The 19,716-nt window shown below is 40.6% G+C and overlaps 1 protein-coding gene and 1 non-coding gene across 6 annotated transcripts in view; one reads left to right on the forward strand and one right to left on the reverse strand.

The window, feature by feature from the left end:
- Nucleotides 1-19,716, forward strand: part of GPATCH2L (G-patch domain containing 2 like) — a 66,781-nt gene that overhangs the window by 20,753 nt on the left and 26,312 nt on the right. For 2 of the 5 annotated variants that reach the window (XM_065941737.1, XM_065941738.1), the window contains exons 4-8: nucleotides 2,767-2,943; nucleotides 4,842-4,921; nucleotides 7,940-8,007; nucleotides 8,992-9,046; nucleotides 10,943-11,028. In XM_065941737.1, the coding sequence (XP_065797809.1) occupies nucleotides 2,767-2,943; nucleotides 4,842-4,921; nucleotides 7,940-8,007; nucleotides 8,992-9,046; nucleotides 10,943-11,028 (466 nt within the window). Of the gene's footprint in view, nucleotides 1-2,766; nucleotides 2,944-4,841; nucleotides 4,922-7,939; nucleotides 8,008-8,900; nucleotides 8,941-8,991; nucleotides 9,047-10,942; nucleotides 11,029-13,512; nucleotides 13,686-19,716 lie in introns of those variants that run through there. The other 3 variants (XM_065941741.1, XM_065941740.1, XM_065941739.1) reach the window with 3 other exon arrangements.
- Nucleotides 7,714-7,787, reverse strand: TRNAL-AAG (transfer RNA leucine (anticodon AAG)). Its single transcript has one exon. It is a non-coding gene; the product is annotated as a tRNA-Leu (tRNA).

The following is a 19,716-nucleotide window of genomic DNA, read 5'->3' on the forward strand; positions in this document are numbered from 1 at the left end:
GCTGTGGTTCAGCTGCTCTTGCCTGGGCTCATCCTGTCTCCAAGCTTCAAGTTAGGTTTGTATCTACTCAATTTTTTCTTATTCTGGGACCTAGGCTAAAGGAGGAATGGCTCTGCATGACATGGACTTCTCAGGGCAGAGGACATGAATGCCAAGTGACCAAACCAGATCATATATGAATATTTAAAGCTTTTGCTTGAATCACATCTGCTAATGTTCTACCTGAAGCCAGTCAGATGACTAAGCCCCATGTCTGTGGGATGAAAAAGTGTGCTCTTCCTCAAAGGGTAGGCTCTGTGGAATCCCAGGGCAAAGGGCAAAGGGTGTGAATGTATCATTCTATTATGGGGAGGCAGTGAAGAGGTGAAAACCATATTGCAGGGTACCACATTGGATTAGAACTGTCCCTGGCTCCCTTTCTGCCGGGTGCTCATATTTGTGTTCTGCTGAAGGCTACCACTCCTGTTTGGACCCTTCCCCTATAACCACAGTTCTCTATGTTCTGGTAACCATTCTTTCCCCTTGCTTCTTCAGGTCTAGGAATGGTAAAGACTCACTGCTCTGCTGCCCCGGGGTGCTTCAACATCCCTTTGGCGTCTCTTAGTACTGTCTACATGTTTGTAAATAATCACTAAAGTCTCAAATACCCTGTTTAAATGTACATGTTTCCTAAAGGGATTCTGATACAATCAGCGTACACATCATCTCCTAGAACTCTTAATTCTTTTTCTTTCCCTGAACTTACTGCTTTCTTCACTAGCCGTATTACTTTGTTGTTAAAAGATGCATGCGTTTTCCATTGAAGCTTTTCAGAGGCAGGAGTTTTTGGTTGTTGTCTTTTTTTTTTATCTTCTACCACAGTAGTAACACATTATCTGGCATATAATAAGCTCTTAATAATTATTGGGGAACACAGATAAGGGGGAAATTATCCTTTCTCTTCCTGAAACAAAATTGTACACAGAACCTCAAATTATAAAACAACTAAACTCACTGTGATTAAAGCAAGCTCCTAGAGGAGCAGGAGGTCAGAGCCTGACCCACTCAGCCTCTCCCTTATTCTCTGGCAGCCCTCTTTTGAGGAGCTCCTGCATCAGGCATCCTAGTGAACTAGAGTTGAAGACTACTGGCCTAGATGATGTCACAAGGTTCCTTCCAGTTCAGTGAGTCCATTTTTGTATTATCAAAAATCTGGAGTGAATGCTTGAGAACCAAAACAAACAAAAAAATTCGCTTATAGTCTGCCATTTGTTACCAGAAAATTATGATCTAGGTAAATATACTAATTAATAAAGGGCCCACGGAATGCTTATGAATAGGAAGGAATCACTGTATTGACTTGCAGTGAAATTAATCATTGTTAATTCTGATGCCTATCTTTTGTTCTTTCTTGTACCTGGTTAGGTTAGATGCTTTTAGACTAATGGTTCTTCAAATGTGATCTCCAGACCAGTTTAGCATCTCCAGGGAACTTGTTAGAAATGTGCGTTCTTGGTCCTGTTTAGGCCAGAATCAGAAATTTTGGCAGTACAGCCTAGCAGTCTGTGTTCTAGTAGCCCTTCCCCATCCTTCTGAAGCACACTAAAGATTGAGAACCACTGTTTTGAAAAACAGCTGTTGATGTTGTGTTTTTATAAGGGAATATTTGGAGCAGCTTCTTTAGTGGCTTCTTTTCCCTTTTAAAGATCTCTGCAGTGATTTAAGAGTTATCATTAGTGATCCATGAATCTGATACTTCTTGTGATTAACAGGTCTGAGCAGCTTCCCTGAGATCCAGTACCCATCAGAGAATGAATGCAATGTGAACTCTTTAGATGTTCTAGTATAATTTCCTTCATCCTTGCTGTTTTGAAAAGGGTGAGGGGTAGCAGACAGAAAGTTATCCGTCTTACTCTTTGTGGGCAGGAATAAGCTCTTTTGGAAATTGAGATGCTATCATAGTAGCTGGTAGAAAGAAGTTTGAACCAAGAGTCTGGCTGTATGGTTCTAGTCTTGACTTTGTCAATAATTGAGTATGGCCTTGGGCAAATGGTATAACTTCTCGACAAGCCTTGGGGGGTTATATTGTCTTTGTGGTTAGTTTTTTTTTCTGGTAGCCTGGGTTGCTACTGTCAAGATGATTTTTTGTCCCATTAATGAGGTACCAAGGAAGAAACAAGGTGTGAATATACATCCTTTATTCACCTATTACAGGAAATAACAGCAAGAAATCCTGCAGAAATAGCAATGCGAAGTGAGAAATATTTGTGGATTTTTAACCTCCAAGTTCATTTATGCCACTTAGAATGGTAGATGAGAGGCAGTTTATTTTTATGTTAAAGGCTTTGGAGTTATTCAGGCTTTGGATTCATACCGTGGCTCACCATTACTAACTCTTATCTTGATTTTTCTGGGCTTTAGTTACCTAATTGATAAGTTGAAGTTAGTGTAATGTTTGGAAGAGATAACAAATTTACAGATTTTTTTATCATGGGTTCTGGTAGGTGGACAGGATTTAGTAAGCAGTAACTTTGTTAGTTTTTGCTATCAAAAGCTTCACAGTTTGCTTCAATGTGACATTTATGTGAAACTAGTTTGATGCCCCTGTTTTTCTCATAGTATGGATCAAGAAGTAGCAAACATTTTTTCTTTTTTTTTTTTTTTGGTATTTTGACTTTATGTAAAAAAATATAATCAAACCTATAGCGCCGAGACATCATCTTCCCATTTGGCTTCTCTTAGAGCACATTGAAAATCCCAGCTTATGACAGAATCTCTTTCCTTTAGGGGACGATGAGCAGAGTGATTGGTTCTATGAAGGAGAATGCGTCCCAGGATTCACTGTCCCTAACCTGCTGCCCAGCTGGGCTCCTGACCACTGCTCCGAAGTAGAGAGAATGGATTCTGGACTGGATAAACTTTCCGATTCCACATTCCTTTTACCTTCTCGACCAGCTCAAAGAGGTGAGTTCCAAGGAGACCAAAACACACCTCATACTTTTACGTTCTCTCTGGGGGCAGTCCGCCCATGGCCAGCCTACTCATGCCTGTAAGCATGCATTGACTGTGAATTTTAGAACTAGGCCAGGGAGTTGTCCAGAAGGTTCAACGGTCAGTCTCAAAGCTTGAGGTTCCCTCCATTCTCACCTGAATCAGTCCACGGAGACCCTCAGAATTTATGTTAGCAAGGCATTCCTTCAGCTTGCTGTTGCCGTCGGTGCCGGATTTAAGAAGCCTAGCGCTGTGTCACTGCTGCGTGTCCTGCTGTGAAGCCGATGGGCTCCTGAGTGCTCAGTAGAAGCCTGAAATCGTGGATCTTGGAAGAGAACAGATTTCAGTAACAACATTCACAACAACAGGCATAATGACATTTTTTAAATGGATGAGTTTTAAATATTAACAATTTTTTTAATTTTAGTAATTCTGTTATTGTGGGCTTTAACACAAATGTGCATCCTTTCCCTGGGCTTTCCCACAGATGATGATGTAACAGAGTGGAGTGGGTAGAGCCTAGGACAGGGGAAGGAAAGGTGGGACTAGCTTCTGGGACTGTTCCTAGCTCTGTGACTGGCAGTCACTTCCTTTTCCTGGAGCATCAGAGTGATGACTTAGGATATCGTGACATTGAACAGTGTTGTTTCAGAGGTTTCTTTTAGCTCTATAAATTTATGATGCAAAGATCCGCAGAAGCCAATAGTCATCCAGTTTCCAAGTGTATGTTGAGCATCTGTCGGGGCAGCTTTGTACTAAGAGTTGTAAATTCCTGCTCTGCGGTGTTTCATTATGCATTTGGGTGATTGAAACGCCTTCTCAAAGCAGTCGGTTCTTGGTAAGGACGCCTGGCCGAGGCACATCATTTGGTACCTTAATAGTTTTCATAAACACATCAATGACCATTCATAAAAGTCCTTTATGGACTACTTAAAGTACATGCAAACAAGCAAGACTAGAAAGAAGAAACTTTAAATGGCCTGTAATCCCACATACAGACTCACTGATAACATTTTCATGTGGATTCTTCCAGTAGTCTCTTCTATGTATAGAACATATACAGCAATTAGAAAAATGGGATTATATTATACATGCTATTTGTTTTTACCTGTTTCATGAACTAGAATGTCTTTAAAAAATTTTTTTTAAATACTCTTGTTTATTTATTTATTTTTTTGCTGTGCTGGGTCTTCATTGCTCTGCAGGCTTTTCTCTAGCTATGGTGAGCAAGGGCCAGTCTTCACTGTGGCACTCAGACTTCTTATTGCCGTGGCTCCTCTTGTTGCAGAGCACGGGCTTAGGGCACGTCGACCCCAGTTGTTGCGGCCCGTGGGCTCTAGCGCTCAGGCTCAGTGGTTGTGGCCCGCAGGCTCACCTGCTTCGCAGTACATGGGATCTTCCTGGACCAGGGATTGAACCTGTGTCTCCTGCACCGGCAGGCAGTTCCTTTTACCCCTGAGCCACCAGGGAAGCTCCTGAGTTAGAATGCTTGTGAGATGATAGCTAACATTTAATTTTTAATTAGAAGTTGTTGAGAATACCTTATATTTATGTAGTGTTTTCAGTTTATAAAATACCTTCCATGTGCTGTTTCATGGAGTCTTGAAATTCTGTAAAAGAGGACTGAGCAAATGATTGTTCCCTTTTTATAAACAAGGATGCCTAGGTCACGGGTAAAGGACATGCCTAAGATCATACCACTGGTGACAAAGAGAAAGGAATAGTAAATACTTGGCAAGTAGCCTAATGATACTAGTTTAAGGGTCAATCTATTAAGATCCCATTTGAAAGGCCTTTGTGTATTAGAAGCATATCACTGCTAATGAATCTTGTGCATTCAGTTACTGAGGTCTGTCTTCTTTTTTGTTTAGGGTACCACGCTCGCTTTAATCGTCTGCCTGGAGCTGCAGCTCGATGCCTCAGAAAAGGGCGAAGAAGGCTTGTGGGCAAGGTGATAGCTCTCACTATTTCCTAGGCTCACTGGGAGGATAATGTTCCCCAAGAGATTTGTTTACCCTATTGGTAATCAAAGGTGCTGAAGAACTCCTTGGGGTTAATAAACCAGATGTATCTTGCACGTTCACAAGAGTGAATGTTATATAGGACATGAGTGGATACATACATGAAAGATGAAGCTTGATTCATACAGAAGTTCTGACAAAGCAAAGGCTGTCATGACAGTGTCAGTGGTCTGTAAACCTAGAGGCTCGATCTCTGTCCCTTCTACTCTGCTGATCATATTATTATTATAGAAGTTGAAATGCTCTTGGCTTCTTTATGACTCCTCTTGAATTCACAAATGCTTCTTTTGTTTTAACTTTGGTCTTTTATTCTAGAATTCATTAAAAAAAGAAATGGGAAACAAGACCTGTTATCAGATTTCAAAATCCCTCCTTGGCCATAAGGGAGGACTGTCTACCAGCTTACTCAGTTCTGCCTTTCCCAGGGACTGTACTGGGAAAGTACAGTCTTCCCAAAACTCTTGTTAAAAAGGTGATATTTTCTTTAAAGGATGAGGAAAATGGATTCAAAGGTGTTAAGGAATGTCTGATGTTATCCAGATAGAAGTGGCAAAACACAGAGAATTGAACCCAGGTCTACTTCTCTTTTATCTTTTTAAATATAATTAATTACTTATTTTTCACTCTGGCTTTGAGCTTGAAAATAAGACTGGGGCTCAATACCAGTCAGAGAAGATTGTGGTGGAGAAAAGAGTAAGGGTGGGAGAGGCATTTTTAGAGCATTGATATGTTTGCTCATTTAGTAAGTATCTAGAGTACCTGAGTGTGACAGGCCCTGTGCCCAGCCAGGTATGTAGTGATCAGAGCCATAGTCTTCCTGCCTTCAGGGAGCTACTGTTTTTATAGATTAATCAGAGGACTGTTTTCTGCAAAAGAAATTAGTCTGTTTATTTTCAGATGAATTCATATTTTTATCTGTTTTTAAATTCTATTTTGTAATTAGAAAAATATTTGATTATTGGAAGAATATCTTTTCTTTTGGATTACTCATTTTATAGACAATACAGGGCTGCATTTGCTATTGTGGGAGCTTATTCTAACAGGACAGCTAGCAGGTAGGAAGACATGGAGTGGAGGGAGGCCCCAGGATGTTGGGAGTGGGGAACAGAGCAATGGTTTGACTTTTTTTCTTTATTGGTTAGGCTTGACACATGGTGTTCTCCCTAACACCTACCTTTTTTTGTTTCAGCTCCTATAAAATAAGAGCCTTCCACGCCCATGGAAGTAAATAATTTCATCCTGGAGACCCCCTTTAGCTTGCCTGGAAGGAAAGTAGGGCCTGTTGGATGTGCCTATAATGATGTCAAATGAATAGGATAATATTTACTTGGTTAATTCATCTTCATCACCTTAAAGGGATATTTGTCATTTCTAGCAGAGGTCACTGTTCTGCCCCCCTTCTTCTACCTCCCCTATCTCTCTCCTCTTTTTCTAAATTGTAATCATAAATAATGAGTTTCATTCACAGCTCCCTGCCAGCGAGCTGCTAATTACGCAAAGTACTGCTTGTAATTTACACAGTAATAAACTGTAAATTTAAACATTACGGCACTTTAAGTTAATAATTTTTCTGCTGTAACAAATAGCTCATTTTTCACCTATCTTTTCTCTTGGCTGCATTACTGTGGCTGTGCCGGTGACCAAGAGGCGTAGGTGTAAGGAGTGAAAAATAGGAAGAATACAGTATGGGAAGCATTTTCATTTAGCTCCACTCCCACTCAAAATCTAACCTCCAAGTTAATTTTTCTACAGCCAGTTCTGCTGAAATGTGTACCCTCATATTTAGGCTAATCCACACACAGATGAATACAGATAATAGTGTTGGCCCAGAAACAAATGTGTTTGAGTAACAGGCTTGACATTTTTGACATTCATGCCCATGACTTATGCTCTTTCATCTTAACAAGTCCTCATATGCGTGTAACTCTTGCTTATGTACTGTCAATACGCTTCCCCAAGTTCTGTGATAGATACTCACTGTAAATGTACTCAAGTTAAATGAAGGGTGAGTGCCTTCTGCCATTTTCCAGTTTCTTAGAGATGATTAGTTTCTGAATTGCTCGTGGTGGTATGGGTATGATTTTGTATTACAATCTTGAGAACCACTAATTTAAGAACCAGTTTATACAAACTTGTATTTTTACTTTAGGAGATGATGTTTAACAGACCAAATACAGGGTGATAATTTTTATAAGTTTCAGGAATCTTTTGACATGCATACATTTAGTCAGTAGATACTTAGGTGTTCCTAGTGAGGACTCTGTAAATGTCACATTATGAAGGCTCTTGAGGCTTTAAGTGAATGACTCTAGGGATCTTGGTGTGCTGGCTTATTAAAAATTGGCTGCTGTTGGATTTTTTAAAAGCTGTTTCTATTTTGACATTTTTTAATAAGTCCAGGAGGTTATATTAAAATACTATACATAGTTTCAAAAAAAGACTTTTTTTGAGCACTAAAAAAAACTAAGTCTAGAATAATATGCAATACTTTTACAGTAGGTATGAAGGTATGAAGTCGCTCAGTCGTGTCCAGCTCTTTGCAACCCCATGGACAGTAGCCTGCACCAGGCTCCTCTATCCTTGGAATTTTCTAGGCAAGAGTACTGGAGTCGGTTGCCATTTCCTTCTGCAGGGAATCTTCCCAACCCAGGGATTGAACCCAGGTCTTCCGAGTTGTAGACAGACACTTTACCGTCTGATCCACCAGGGAAGTCAAGGAGAGTGGCCTGTACGGGGATCGAACCCGCGACCTTGGCGTTCTTAGCACCACGCTCTAACCAACTGAGCTAACCAGCCCTGTAGAGTTCCACAAAAAGCTGTCTAGTTGCTATTGGATTTTAAGATTGACATCTGACATGTGCTTTGGGGTTGCTGGTATAATCGTGGGAAGGTGTGAGTTTGGTGACAGATCATACTTAATGCTTGTTTTACCTTCTTTGCCTTTTCAGGAGTCCAGCATAAGTAATCTGGGTACTGAGAGGATAGGCCACCTCATTAGTGACCCTCGTCAGAAAGAGTAAGTGCTTCTGTATTTACCGGTGCTCTCCTATCCTGTTCCTTGGAGGAGACCGCAGAAGAATGTTTTATGAAGAAACCTGGAGATTCTGTTGTAGAACTGAATGAGGTCATCTTAAAGATTGGTACTTTATGCCATGGCTAACATGCTAAGTTCGTGAGAGTGATTGTTTTTTCCTTTCTAGACTAGTTTTTATTTCTTTGCATTTTATATCTCTAGGTGCTCCGTTATAAAAGTAGCCTCTAATGAGAATGTTATATTTTAAATCAGTTTTTCCATCTTTTAAAATTTTTTCGTTCAAAGTATGTGATTGCTTCTGTATTCTCTTCTGTATGCACTTCCCATTTTTAAACCTCTAGACAGAGAAATATCTTTTTGTTCTAACTACTATGATAAGTGCTACTGGAGAGCCTGTGTGTAGCTCCAGAAGAATCGTTCTACCTTTTCTTGTGACAGCCTTGCCTCCTAACATGATTGCCTCTTTGGTGTCTCTAGTTTGTATCATGGTTAGTGTCCAGTTATGATCCTATATCCTTTCAGCCTGGTTGGTTGTTATAAAATTGACAAGGTGTGGTCTGTGCTCTTGTTGAACTGGGATCCTGTTCTCACTACACAGCTGAGAGTGCATTGGTTTCACACCATCATCTTGAGTTGTTTTAGTGTCCAGTCTTCTGTATTCCAACTTTTTACTTTAAAGAGTCATTTTCTGCCAAAAAAAAAAAAAAGTTCATACACATTTAACATCTCCTTTTCTCCTCTGATTCCATTTTTTTTCCTGATTTCTTTTTTCTTCACTTCATTAATTCAATATCTTTTTTATCTTCTCATCTCTAATAATGTTCCTACCACTTCTTTTATTGTTTTCTTTCCTCTTATTCTCTCCCTCTCTTTAGTTTCTGGTTACCATCAGCTGGGAAAAGAGAACGAAATCAGGTAAGATTATTTTTCTTTGTCATCTTTATCATTTGATTTCCTTTTCTTTAGAAAGAATAAAGCCTTGGCTTCTGATTTTCCTCACATTTCTGCTTGTGCACATGAGGTAAGGTTCCTGTTCCTTAAGTTATTCTGATTTTCTTGGAGAACTGTTTTCCAAAAATATCTTAGTATTCACTAATAAGAACAAGAGCCAGTTCCCCTTTTTAGGTTCAACTGTGATCTTTGTTTTATTACTTGTAACATATTTCATAGGAATCCAGTTTTTATTCTGGTTTTAAACTTTGCAGTAAGAAATCAGAATGAACTTCATTTGCCTATTTTTGAGTTCAGTATTAGCATCCCATGCTGAGAAATGCAATGTTGAATCCTAAACACATGAAGCAGAGGAAGGTAGAGCTGCTTTGGGTGAAATGGGGTTGAGGCCTTAGAGCCTCTTACTCTTTTCCCCAGCTGCTCCTGAGGGGCCCTTGGCACGTCTAGGACTTTATAAGGGACCTGATTTAAACTCACTGTCCGTGGCTCTCAGTGTGGCCCTTTAATGTCCGAGCCTCTGAGTCTTGTTGGGAGAGTTTGCGTCATCTTGATGATTAGTTGTAAAGTAGATGAATACTGATAGGTGTTTTGATTTTTCTGCTTATTAGCTTGTTAATAAGTTGATAATACTTTTTAGACTTGGAATTTTTGTCTTGAAGTTACTATTTCAAAATGGACTAGATCAGAGATAGACCTAACTGGTATGAATCTATATGATTCTAGATGGCATGTGGGTACCCAGTTTTTACTTTAGTTATAATAGTTTATAGAAAAATGTAATCATTTTATCAAACTTGTTATTTCACAGAAATATAGTGATGACAATGCTGAGTAAAAATTAATATGATGGAAAATATGAAATAAGTAGTAGAGCAGGTGATGGGCAGATAGAGTCATTAAGGTGGAATGTCAGAGACTGAAGTTTGGGGATTGCTATGCTAGAGTATCAACTGTGTTTCCTTCAGAATCTAAAGGCACAGAGACCTGTGATGATCATCTCATCCAGACCTGTTATTTACAGATGAGATGGATTGTTTACAAATGAGGTTTAAACTATTTGCCCAAAGTCAGACAGCACTGGGACTGGAACCTCTGTGACAGACAATTGCTTTATTTGTGTACTTTTTAAGTTCTTTTGAAATTATTAACACCATTCACTGTTCTTCTAGTATTCATATATATTTATTTCTGAAATGTGGTGGGGAGGAGTATTTATTGTGGAAAAAAATCCAAAGAAGGCTAGCCAACATAAAGTGAGGTACTTTTATATAGTGTCCCAGTTGATCCTTACTGCCACCACCCACCCCCGCTTTTGAGGTGAATAGGTGTTTTACAGATGAGAAACTGAAATTACTTTCTAAAGCAAAAGCAATATTTTATGTAGCCCTCACCGTAATCCCATGAAATAGGTAAGACAGATAGTAATACATCTGTTTTACAGATGAGGATAGTAAAGCCCAAAGAGAATTTGTAGTTTTTAATATATGACAACTCAGTGGTAGGCTGGAACTAAACGTTGGATATTCTAATTCCTAATCTAGTTCTGTTTCCACTACACTGCTGCTGGTTTGTGCTAACCAGTTATTCACTGGAAACATCTGCCAGGATAAGGACACGGTAATTTCATGCTAGTATTCTTGGGAACAAGGGCTGAAAATCAGTAGGCATAAGTTCCCTTTATGTCAGTTAGAAAGTACTGTATTCTGCCACTTAAGTATTTATTATGTATCAGAAGTTTTTGAAAAATTGCTGCTTACCAAGGAATAGTCTGTTTTTGAGGCTGGTTAGATTAGTTACACTACATTTGTGGGTACACTGCTGACTGTGCAGTTGATTGAACGGTGTCTGTGGTATGACAGGAGAGTTGAAGAGTCAAAGGGGAAAAGTAAACAAGTAGCATGTAGCCCTTTAGGATTAGGTCTGTTTCATGTAAGCCTTACTGAAATAATCTTATTTATTCCTGCAGTTTAATCCTCTCTCTCCCCTTTACTCCCTGGATGTTCTTGCTGATGCTTCTCACCGAAGATGTTCACCAGCACACTGCTCTGCCAGGTAATTGTGTTCTAGTGACTGTTTTTTTCTGGATGATACTGTTGTCCTTTTATAACCCTTTTCAGATTAAAGTATCTTAGTGTATACTGTCCACTTTGATTTCTCAACAACTTTCTGAGGTCAGGAGTTGTTTTAGAGAGGCAGAAACTGAGGCAGAGTGTTGAAGTATCTTTCCTGTGGTCCCATGGCTTACTAGATGATTTAAAACCTCAGGTTTGACCTAAGTTCTGACTCATCCTCTGTGATCTGACTCCTGCCTTCTTGTCCAGCCTCCTTTCATAGACTTCTTCCTCCTCACTGAGGGAGAGACCCAGCTGTGCCTGGGAGCTCTGTTTTATTCTTCAGATTCACAACTCTTTCCTGCTGCTGAACCTTCACACGCATTCCCTCTGCTGGACTGCCGTCTTAGAGCTCTTCCTGTGGTTGGCTCTTTCTCACTGCAGCTGGGGCCACCTCCTCTGGGAGGACCCCCTCGGGCTATCCTGTGTAAAAGCGCCTGCCTGTACCTCTCACTGCTCGTTATCTCTCTCTTTCCTTTAGAGCTTTAATTACAGTCTGTAATGACTTTATTGTTGTTTTGTTTTTCTTACTTTTCCTCTTGTCTGTCACTAGACTCTTAAGCTTCAGAGTGCCTGGACCTTGTCTTGTTCCCTGATAAGTCCGTCCCCCACACCTAACACAGTGGTCTGGCACTTACGGGGCATTCAGTATGAATTTGTCAGGATAAATCCTGCACTTGCATAGCAGAATGAAATCAGTGCCTCTGAATATACATTCTCTCAAGTTGGGTGAAATGCAGAGTAAATATGGTTTCTATGATGGCATGCCCTAGTGGGTTATTACGCACAAGGAGCAGCTAATAGGCTGAACCATAGAACTTTTATTATTTCTCGTGGCACAAAGAATTTCTTTCCAAGGTTCCAATGATTTTTTTTTTCTTTATTCTTCCTAACACATTGTTAAGCGGATATATTCATAGATTTGGGGGGCAGGCTGCACAAAGAAATTATTTTTTTCATGGATATAGTTAGGATATTTGCTATGGCCTGTAATAATGAACTCTGCACTATAACCGCCTGCCTGGCCTTCTACTGGAAAAGTAGTATTTCAGTAGGAAAAATCTTTTGAAAAGAGAGACTGTCACGCATGGTGTTAAGTAAGAGCTTGGAAAATTAGAGGATATTAGTAAACTACTGTAATGCCTTTTCTTAGTCACATGCTATTTAGCCATCATTCATTCATCATTTGCTGACTCCTTACTATGTGCCTTCCTGGGAAACCTTCATTAGTGGGTCAGATGGCAAAGAATCTGCCTGCAATGCAGGAGATCCAGGTTCAGTTCCTGGGTGGGACAGATTCCCTGGGGAAGGGAATGGCAACCCACTCCAATATCCTTGCCTGGAAAATCCCACGGACAGAGGAGCCTGGTGGGCTACAGTCCCTGGGTTCTCAAAGAGTCAGTCACAACTGAGTGACTAACACTTTCACTTCCTTTCACTTTACTATGTGCCAGGTACTTTGTTTAGATATTTAATACTATCCTAAAGAAATGGACAACTACAGTTAGGAATGACAGACAGGTACCTAAATGTGTCCACCGGAGTGATAGAAACTTAGAAGAGCAGCTCCTAACTCAGGCTCAGGGAGCTTTTCTTAGAGGTGGTAGTGCTCAGGCCGTCTTGGAAAATGAAGTTGCAGTTCATAGGAAAGCAGTCCTCCGGCTACTTTTCTTAATACCAAATAAAATAATGTCCATGTGTGCTCTTTAGGAAGACTATATGAGTAACACTGTGTCATGTCAGAAACTGAAGGTGGATTATTTGTCCTCCTCCCCTTACTTCTGCTGCCTTGAGCTGTGCTGAGATTGATATAGCCACGCTTTTGTCAGGTTTCCTATTGCCTTTAAGGCCTCATCCTAGTTGGAGTGGGTGTGAGCTTCATGTTTCTTTGTGTGTCTCATTATCCACATCATTATCTTTGTTCTCTTACTGGCCGTGCTTGTGGCCAGATTTGGAAACATAAGGAAGCCGAGGCCGTGTTTCTGGTGCATTCAGCTCTGTGGAGATAATGCTTATTGCTTCAGACTATTGCTGAAAGTAGGATGAGAGAGTGTGGACGCTTACAGCTCATCCTTGTCCTGCCTGACATCATTCCTGGGGCGGTGGATACAAAGTGGGGTTGCAAACATGAAGGTTCTTTGGGGCAAGGGAAGAACATTTTTTAACTTATGTTTATTTATTATCTTATTCTTAAAATTATTTTTAAAGTTATACATATATTAGTCTAGCAGCACATATTGTTGTTTTATGTGTATGTATTATATATATAAGGACTGTTCAGATTTTTTACTGATGAGGGCACACGAGCAGTAAAGTTTGGGAACCCCCAATATGTGGGAAATGGTCAGCACAAGTGACTGCCACAGGTTTTAGGAAATGTGGGTGATGAGACACTTACCTCGGGGCTCCCTGTTTTCCTTAACAGTGAGGTCCCTGCCCGACAAGCGGTCAGCAGAGAAGGAGCAGTCTAGCTCCAGTGTGGCTGACTGGATGCAGTTGGATTCAGAAGTGGATGGTGGGCTTTGCAAAGAGTGGACCATTTAACAAAACCTGGCACCTAGGGAAGGACTGTTAAAAGAGCAGTGGTATTAGGGAAGAAGCAGGTGAATTGCCATATTAAAAATTGTTTTGAATGGAAATTTTGTCTTCTTGTTTCATTTTATTTGCCGTAAAGATTCCTTTCAAAGCATCTGGGCAGCATTGGGAATTTCACACCCATCATTAGAACGATTTGTGCGTGTGTGTGTGTGGTGACTATGTTATCATTAGCGGTATAATTTTATTTTGCGAAGAGAGAAGTGTTTCCTGTTTTATCACAGCTTTCCCCGAGGAGGCCTGGTGTATTAATTTGCTGTATTGCCTCCTGGCTGTTCCCAGGCTGTTTTTCCTCTTCATCATGGAATTTTTAATGGCCCTACTGCCTCTTGGGAAGCATGTGAGGAAGAGTTCCTCGGGGAGTGCTTCCCTTTTTTCACATGCCTATAATTACTCTCCTGTAAGAGCACAAAGAGTTTGATAATCATGCCTGAACTGTGAAGGTTTCCTCCTGTCGGGTTACTGAGCTGAGGTTGCTTCCTGCCTGGATGGGACCGGTTCAACTCCCCCCCAAACCCTCAGCTGCGAGAGAGGGAGGGCTCCTCAAGCACCTCCTCACTGCAAGAGCCTTCTCCAAGTGAGGCTTGGGGCCGCTGGGGGGCGGTGAGTGACCTCAAGGTACTCTCTTGTTTAGCATTCCATTGCTATAAACAAAGACATAATGGGGACTTGATTTTAAGAGAACATTTTATCAGCGTATCATCTTAATACCGCCCAGATGGCGGGTGCAGTGAGCGCGAACCTTTGTGGTCTTTATACCACCTAACTCATTTGTGGGCTAAGAGGTGTTCAGAAATACCATCCTAAAAATACTGAAGTTTGCTGTTTTTCAACCCTGGCTGTACTTTTGAGTCACAAGAGAAGCTTTAAAAAAAAAAACACAGGTATATCCAGACTGGTCCCCGACTTTGCACGATTCTGATTTAATTGGCCTGGGATGAGGCCCAGGCATTGGCAGTATTTTGAAGCTCCCAGGTATCTCTAACATGCAGCCAGGGTTGGGAACTGTTGCCCTAAATGCATATGGTTTTATGATTGGTGCTTTGTAATTTACTTAACAGGAAAGCCCATTTCATAATTGGCCTGTGCTTGGGTGCTGTGAGCACAGTTCTGTGTGGAAGGGACAATGCAGGGCTTCTCTTACGTTGGAGAACTGCTGCAGGTGGGTCCAGCACGGTGCCCAGCACGCGGTGGTGGGCAAATGGGCAGAGTTGGTGGGTGGGTTTGTGGGTAGCTGGATCGTGGGCAGGGTATATGTGGATAAAATTCGTAAGCCAGCTGTTTGGGTTTGGTTGTTTTGGTTGCTGGCCTTGGGCTGTTGCTATTAAAGTAGTAAGGCCGGGTGCCAGTGTTAAGAATTGCTGCTGCTCAGACAGCAGATGGTGTGATTGGTGTTCTGGTGGAAGCGCTGGTATTGCTGTCAAGGACACAGTCCCATAATGGTAATAAGGAACTAGTGCTGTAGGCAGCTTTTTCCAAAATGAGAGATTTATTGATTGAAAGGTAGTTGTTGTTTTTTTTTTTAAACCATTATTGTCTTAGAGAACCATAACTGGAACTTATAAATTGCTACATCTCTTTGTATGATGCACAAGTCGCCAGTTGTAGTTTTTGAATATCTTGCGGCAGTTTTGAGTTTCTTCAACTTTCCTGATCTTTCCTCTATTTTGGGTGATCACTTCATAGTATATCACCATTTCTTTTATTCCTTCTTTTAAGTTTTTAATCTCATATTAGTTTGAGGCAGACTCAGGTAAGAGTCTTGGCTTTTACCTGGGCACAAGAATTAACCTCCCCATCCTTCAATTTCCTCACCTTAAAAATGAAAATATCATTATTTTGGGGGCTGGTGGGGATCAAAATGAAATAATATACTTGGATATTTAGCATACTGGTAGCTGATACTTATTTTTGTTATATAGTTAACTACACTACCCTGTTCTAAGGATAGCTGCAGTTTTACAAACCTTGAGTTGGCTTCCAGAGTCATTGCTAATGAGTATTTAGTATAGACTCTCGAGGTGTTTAAAATGACCCCAAGTGGGCTGTAAGAGAAGACATTTGGACAGCACTTGGGTGAAGAAGAGAGCCCTTCCTGTTAGTTGAAATATGATGGGCTGCACTCATTGTAATTCATTTTATCTGTTCACAAACGCTGTGATCTGCATATCAGAGTTGTGTGCCCAGCTGGCTGTGCCGCTTGACAAGGAGTTTCAAAGAGCAAAAAGAAGACTCAATTCATGCTATTAATTTTGACCTTTGGAGCCATAGTAAACAGCCTCAGGTTTTACCTCAGGGCTTGGGGGAGAGAACCTTTTATTAGTCCTCTGTCTGCTGGGGATGCTGTGATGCACAGCAGCTCTGCTCACCTCTTTAGTGCTTGGTTTCAGTCATGTGTTAGGAAATGTTTGCGCTGAAATGTTGTCCATAAGGCAGCCCACTCCTACCGGAACTTCCCATTCTGTAGCGCACAGTTCTGGAATCTTTTGTCCTCCGTTGGACAGTCTTGTTTATAGCAGCGCTCAGCCAGCTGGCATCTTACTGCCAGGTGTGGAATGATGAAAGCATTTTCTCTCTCTCTCGTTTTGCTACTGTAATATACCCATCCTTCCAATGGATATGGAGCTGTTCTGTTCCTGTGGGTGGCATGAGACAGCTTCAGGATGTGCCAGCCTTCGCCCAGCGAAGGGAAGTAAGCAGATTACAGAGCATGTCCAGGTGCTGGCGAGCAGCTTGTCACAAACTGCTGAGGGTTTGGTTTGGGTGAAAACACGAGTGGGATTGCCAGGGTCTCTTCCTAAAACCTCCTTTGTGTCCTCTGATCGGGGGGTGGTTTTCTCTCCTCCCTACAACACTCCTGTTTCTAGTGTCATAGGCCTGGATCCTGTCATATGTGCAAGTCTGTGAAGATACATCTCCCTGACTGGGTATTTAATAAATGTCGCCTAACCCTGAAGGTAAAATCACACGTGAGGGAAGGGGTCTGTGCTCCTCAGGGTTAATCCTCTTTTCTGTTGTTCTCCTCTCACTTCCCTTGCTCCTGGATTACAGCTCCGTGTCTTGTATCACCTGTTAGCTCTTTATGCATCAGCCGCCTTCCCTCTGTTGTGAGCTCCTGGTGAACGGACCCCTGGCTCAGTCATTTTGTGTATAACCTCTGCACCCAGCACAGTGTAGGCCTCATAAATTTTTGTTAAAAATAATCGAGGTGAATAGATTAGTAATTAAGGGGAATAATTGGAATATATGATGTATGTGACCTTTGGTCTTTAGAAATATCAATAGTTTCTTCCTGGTGTTACTTATTTGTGTGTTTTAAAGGAAAAGTACGGCAAATAAATATCTCTTTAAAATAAATTTTATTTTTATTTCATACCAAAACATGAACTTTTCAATGAATTTTAAAAATGAGTGGTTTTTGAAGGTGAACCATTCCTTAAAAATTAGTTTGCTGTTGACAGAGGAAGACTGTTTTCTTCCCTTAGAAATGACTTTAAACATCTTTGTTCTAAATCTAAAGCAGTCACTTCAGTTATTTATTTTTTGCCAACACTGGTTGTATTAAACATGCATGTATTTCTCAAAGTAAGTTTTTCTTCCCCTTAAAGTACATTCCTGCCCCAAGGACATAGTGACCTGCCCAGTTTCCTAAGTAACACCGCAGTTTTAACAACTCACCTGATCTTTTTAGTTACCTGCAGTAAAAAATAAAATAGACGTGTTTACGTGTGAATATACAGAATACTCTTTCAATTAATTTTTAATCTTCAGCATTCACCTTCACAGTTACAATGTGAATTTAGTGATTTTTTTTCCTGAAGTAAGAATTTTTAAAGACTGTATTTAATGTCTTTAATGTTCATTCCACCCCCACCGCCCCCAGATCTTTTCAGCAAGTGCTGCTGAATGTGATGCTTTTAGGAGAAGGACTGACCCAGCACTCATGCTGTGAAAGAAGTAGTGCCCGAAGAATACTGAGGCCCAGATCAGACGAGACAGAACGTAGTCTGTCTTTTCTCTGGGTTAATTGCTTGCATACTGGGGAATAATAAATACATTTTTCATCTACATTTATATTCATTTAGTCATTCTGTTATTCTTTAAGTTAAATATTTAGATCTATTTTATGGACTAGCTTGGCCTTGAGAGTTTTGTTTTTTTTTAAGCTCAGTAATTTTCACAGTAGGTAGAAGCTTATCAGAATTACCTGAGGTAGAATTTCAAAATAAACATATTACAGATTCTTCTTCCATCCCTGCATGGTGGGAGATGTGTATTTTGCAAAAGCTCCTTACATGATTCTGTTAACCATATGACACTTCAGTTGAGAAGGGAGTTTTAACTTGGTGGTGGCTTTAGCTTAACTAGTACTTAGCCTTTTTTTGCCTCTGCATAATTGAACGATCACCTCCCTCCTCACACAGTACATGGTTCACCACACAAGAGCAACTTGTACTGCTCTTTAAAAGAAAAAAAAGGGTTTAAAAAAAAGAAATCTAGTTAAATTTTCTACCACTCAGTGGATAAGGATCGGGGTCTGTGAGCCAGCGAGAAGGGACTGTTGCCCAGTCCTTTGTGATGGCTCCTCACCTGTGTGTTGTCCCTTTTCAGTTTCTGTCTTAAGAGACAGCGACATTGTCAGACTGAAAACAACACAATATTTGTTGTTACTCAGCCCTAGGTTGTGAAGTTATTCTGCCTCTTACGAAATAACTCTCCAACCTGGAAATGGTCTTAAGAGAAATGTTTTAAGAGGGAAGGAGCGCTAACCTGAATTTTAGGACTGAGCGTGACGTCTCTTTAGGCCTGCCTCAGTTCCTTTCTCTACAGGTTCTATAACTGGGAAAGCTGTGCTTCTGGAAGTGGGCCCAGGCTATAAAGCCCGTTAGGGAGGAGACTGTTTTGTTCACCACCATATCATCTCCCCCACCAGGTAGTAACTCAGTGAACAGTGAAAGGAGCAAAACTCCCCTCCTGAGTAGAAAGGAAATAGTCCACACAGAACTACATACTTTTATGACAAAATAATGTTATCGATTTAACTGTGTTATCTGGTTTCAGAAAGCCCCTAGTTCTTTCCTAAGAGGAATTTATGAACTTTGAAGATGTAACAATTAGGAGTGGGAATGGGATGGTAGAAGTAGACTGTTTACTGCAGAGAAGTGACAGGCTGAAGACTTTCGCAGTCGCAAGTCATTTAATGTAGGGACAGTTAACCCTGAAGCTCTCAACATCACTGAGCAGAGACCAGTGGGGGATCCAGGAAGCAAGGCCCAGGGGGCAGCTGGTGCAAGGACCACCTTGAGCACACAGCAGCCTCCTCAGAATGTTGCACTGTATAGTGCAGTGGATACCTGTATGTAGAACAGTAGGCAAGTAATACTTATTTTCATTTTACTAAAATAAGCATTAAAAAAACCCATCACATTTCCATTTAAAGTGGTTTAAAATGTAAACATTTTTATTCTAAAATGTTTCATTCCTTGAAAATGTGGGACAAATATTACTGACTAGGTCCATAAAGAGTGATAATATGTGCCCTCAGCCACCTTGCTGACATGTATCAAGCACGCAGAGCTGTGAAATGATGGATGATGTGTAAATAAAAGGCAGTGTTTGTTTTGTTTAGCTCATGTTGATACTTTGAGAATTACTACCTTAAAACCCCTTTGAGTGTTTTTCTTATGCTTGTTTTGTATCTGTCAAAACTTAGCATTTCATGAACATTGACCTTGAAGAAGCAATAGTTTTTAATTAAACTTTTTACTGAAGGATAATATATGTACAGAGAAGTAATATATGTACAAAGAAATACACACCTGATGAATTTTCATGAAGCTACATCCAGGTAACCCAGCATCTAGATCCAGAAATGGAACATTCCCAGAAAGAATCCCACAAGTTCCTTGGAGCCTTTACTGGTCGCGGTCCCTTTTCCTCCACTATCCACAGCTCAAGGGTAGCCACTGTCTTGATGTCCAGTAACATAGTTTAGTTTGAAGAAATGGGTTTAATGTTTAATCTGAAACATTTT

Source organism: Muntiacus reevesi, chromosome 7 (genome assembly GCF_963930625.1).
Source record: "Muntiacus reevesi chromosome 7, mMunRee1.1, whole genome shotgun sequence".
Taxonomy (NCBI): domain Eukaryota; kingdom Metazoa; phylum Chordata; class Mammalia; order Artiodactyla; family Cervidae; genus Muntiacus; species Muntiacus reevesi.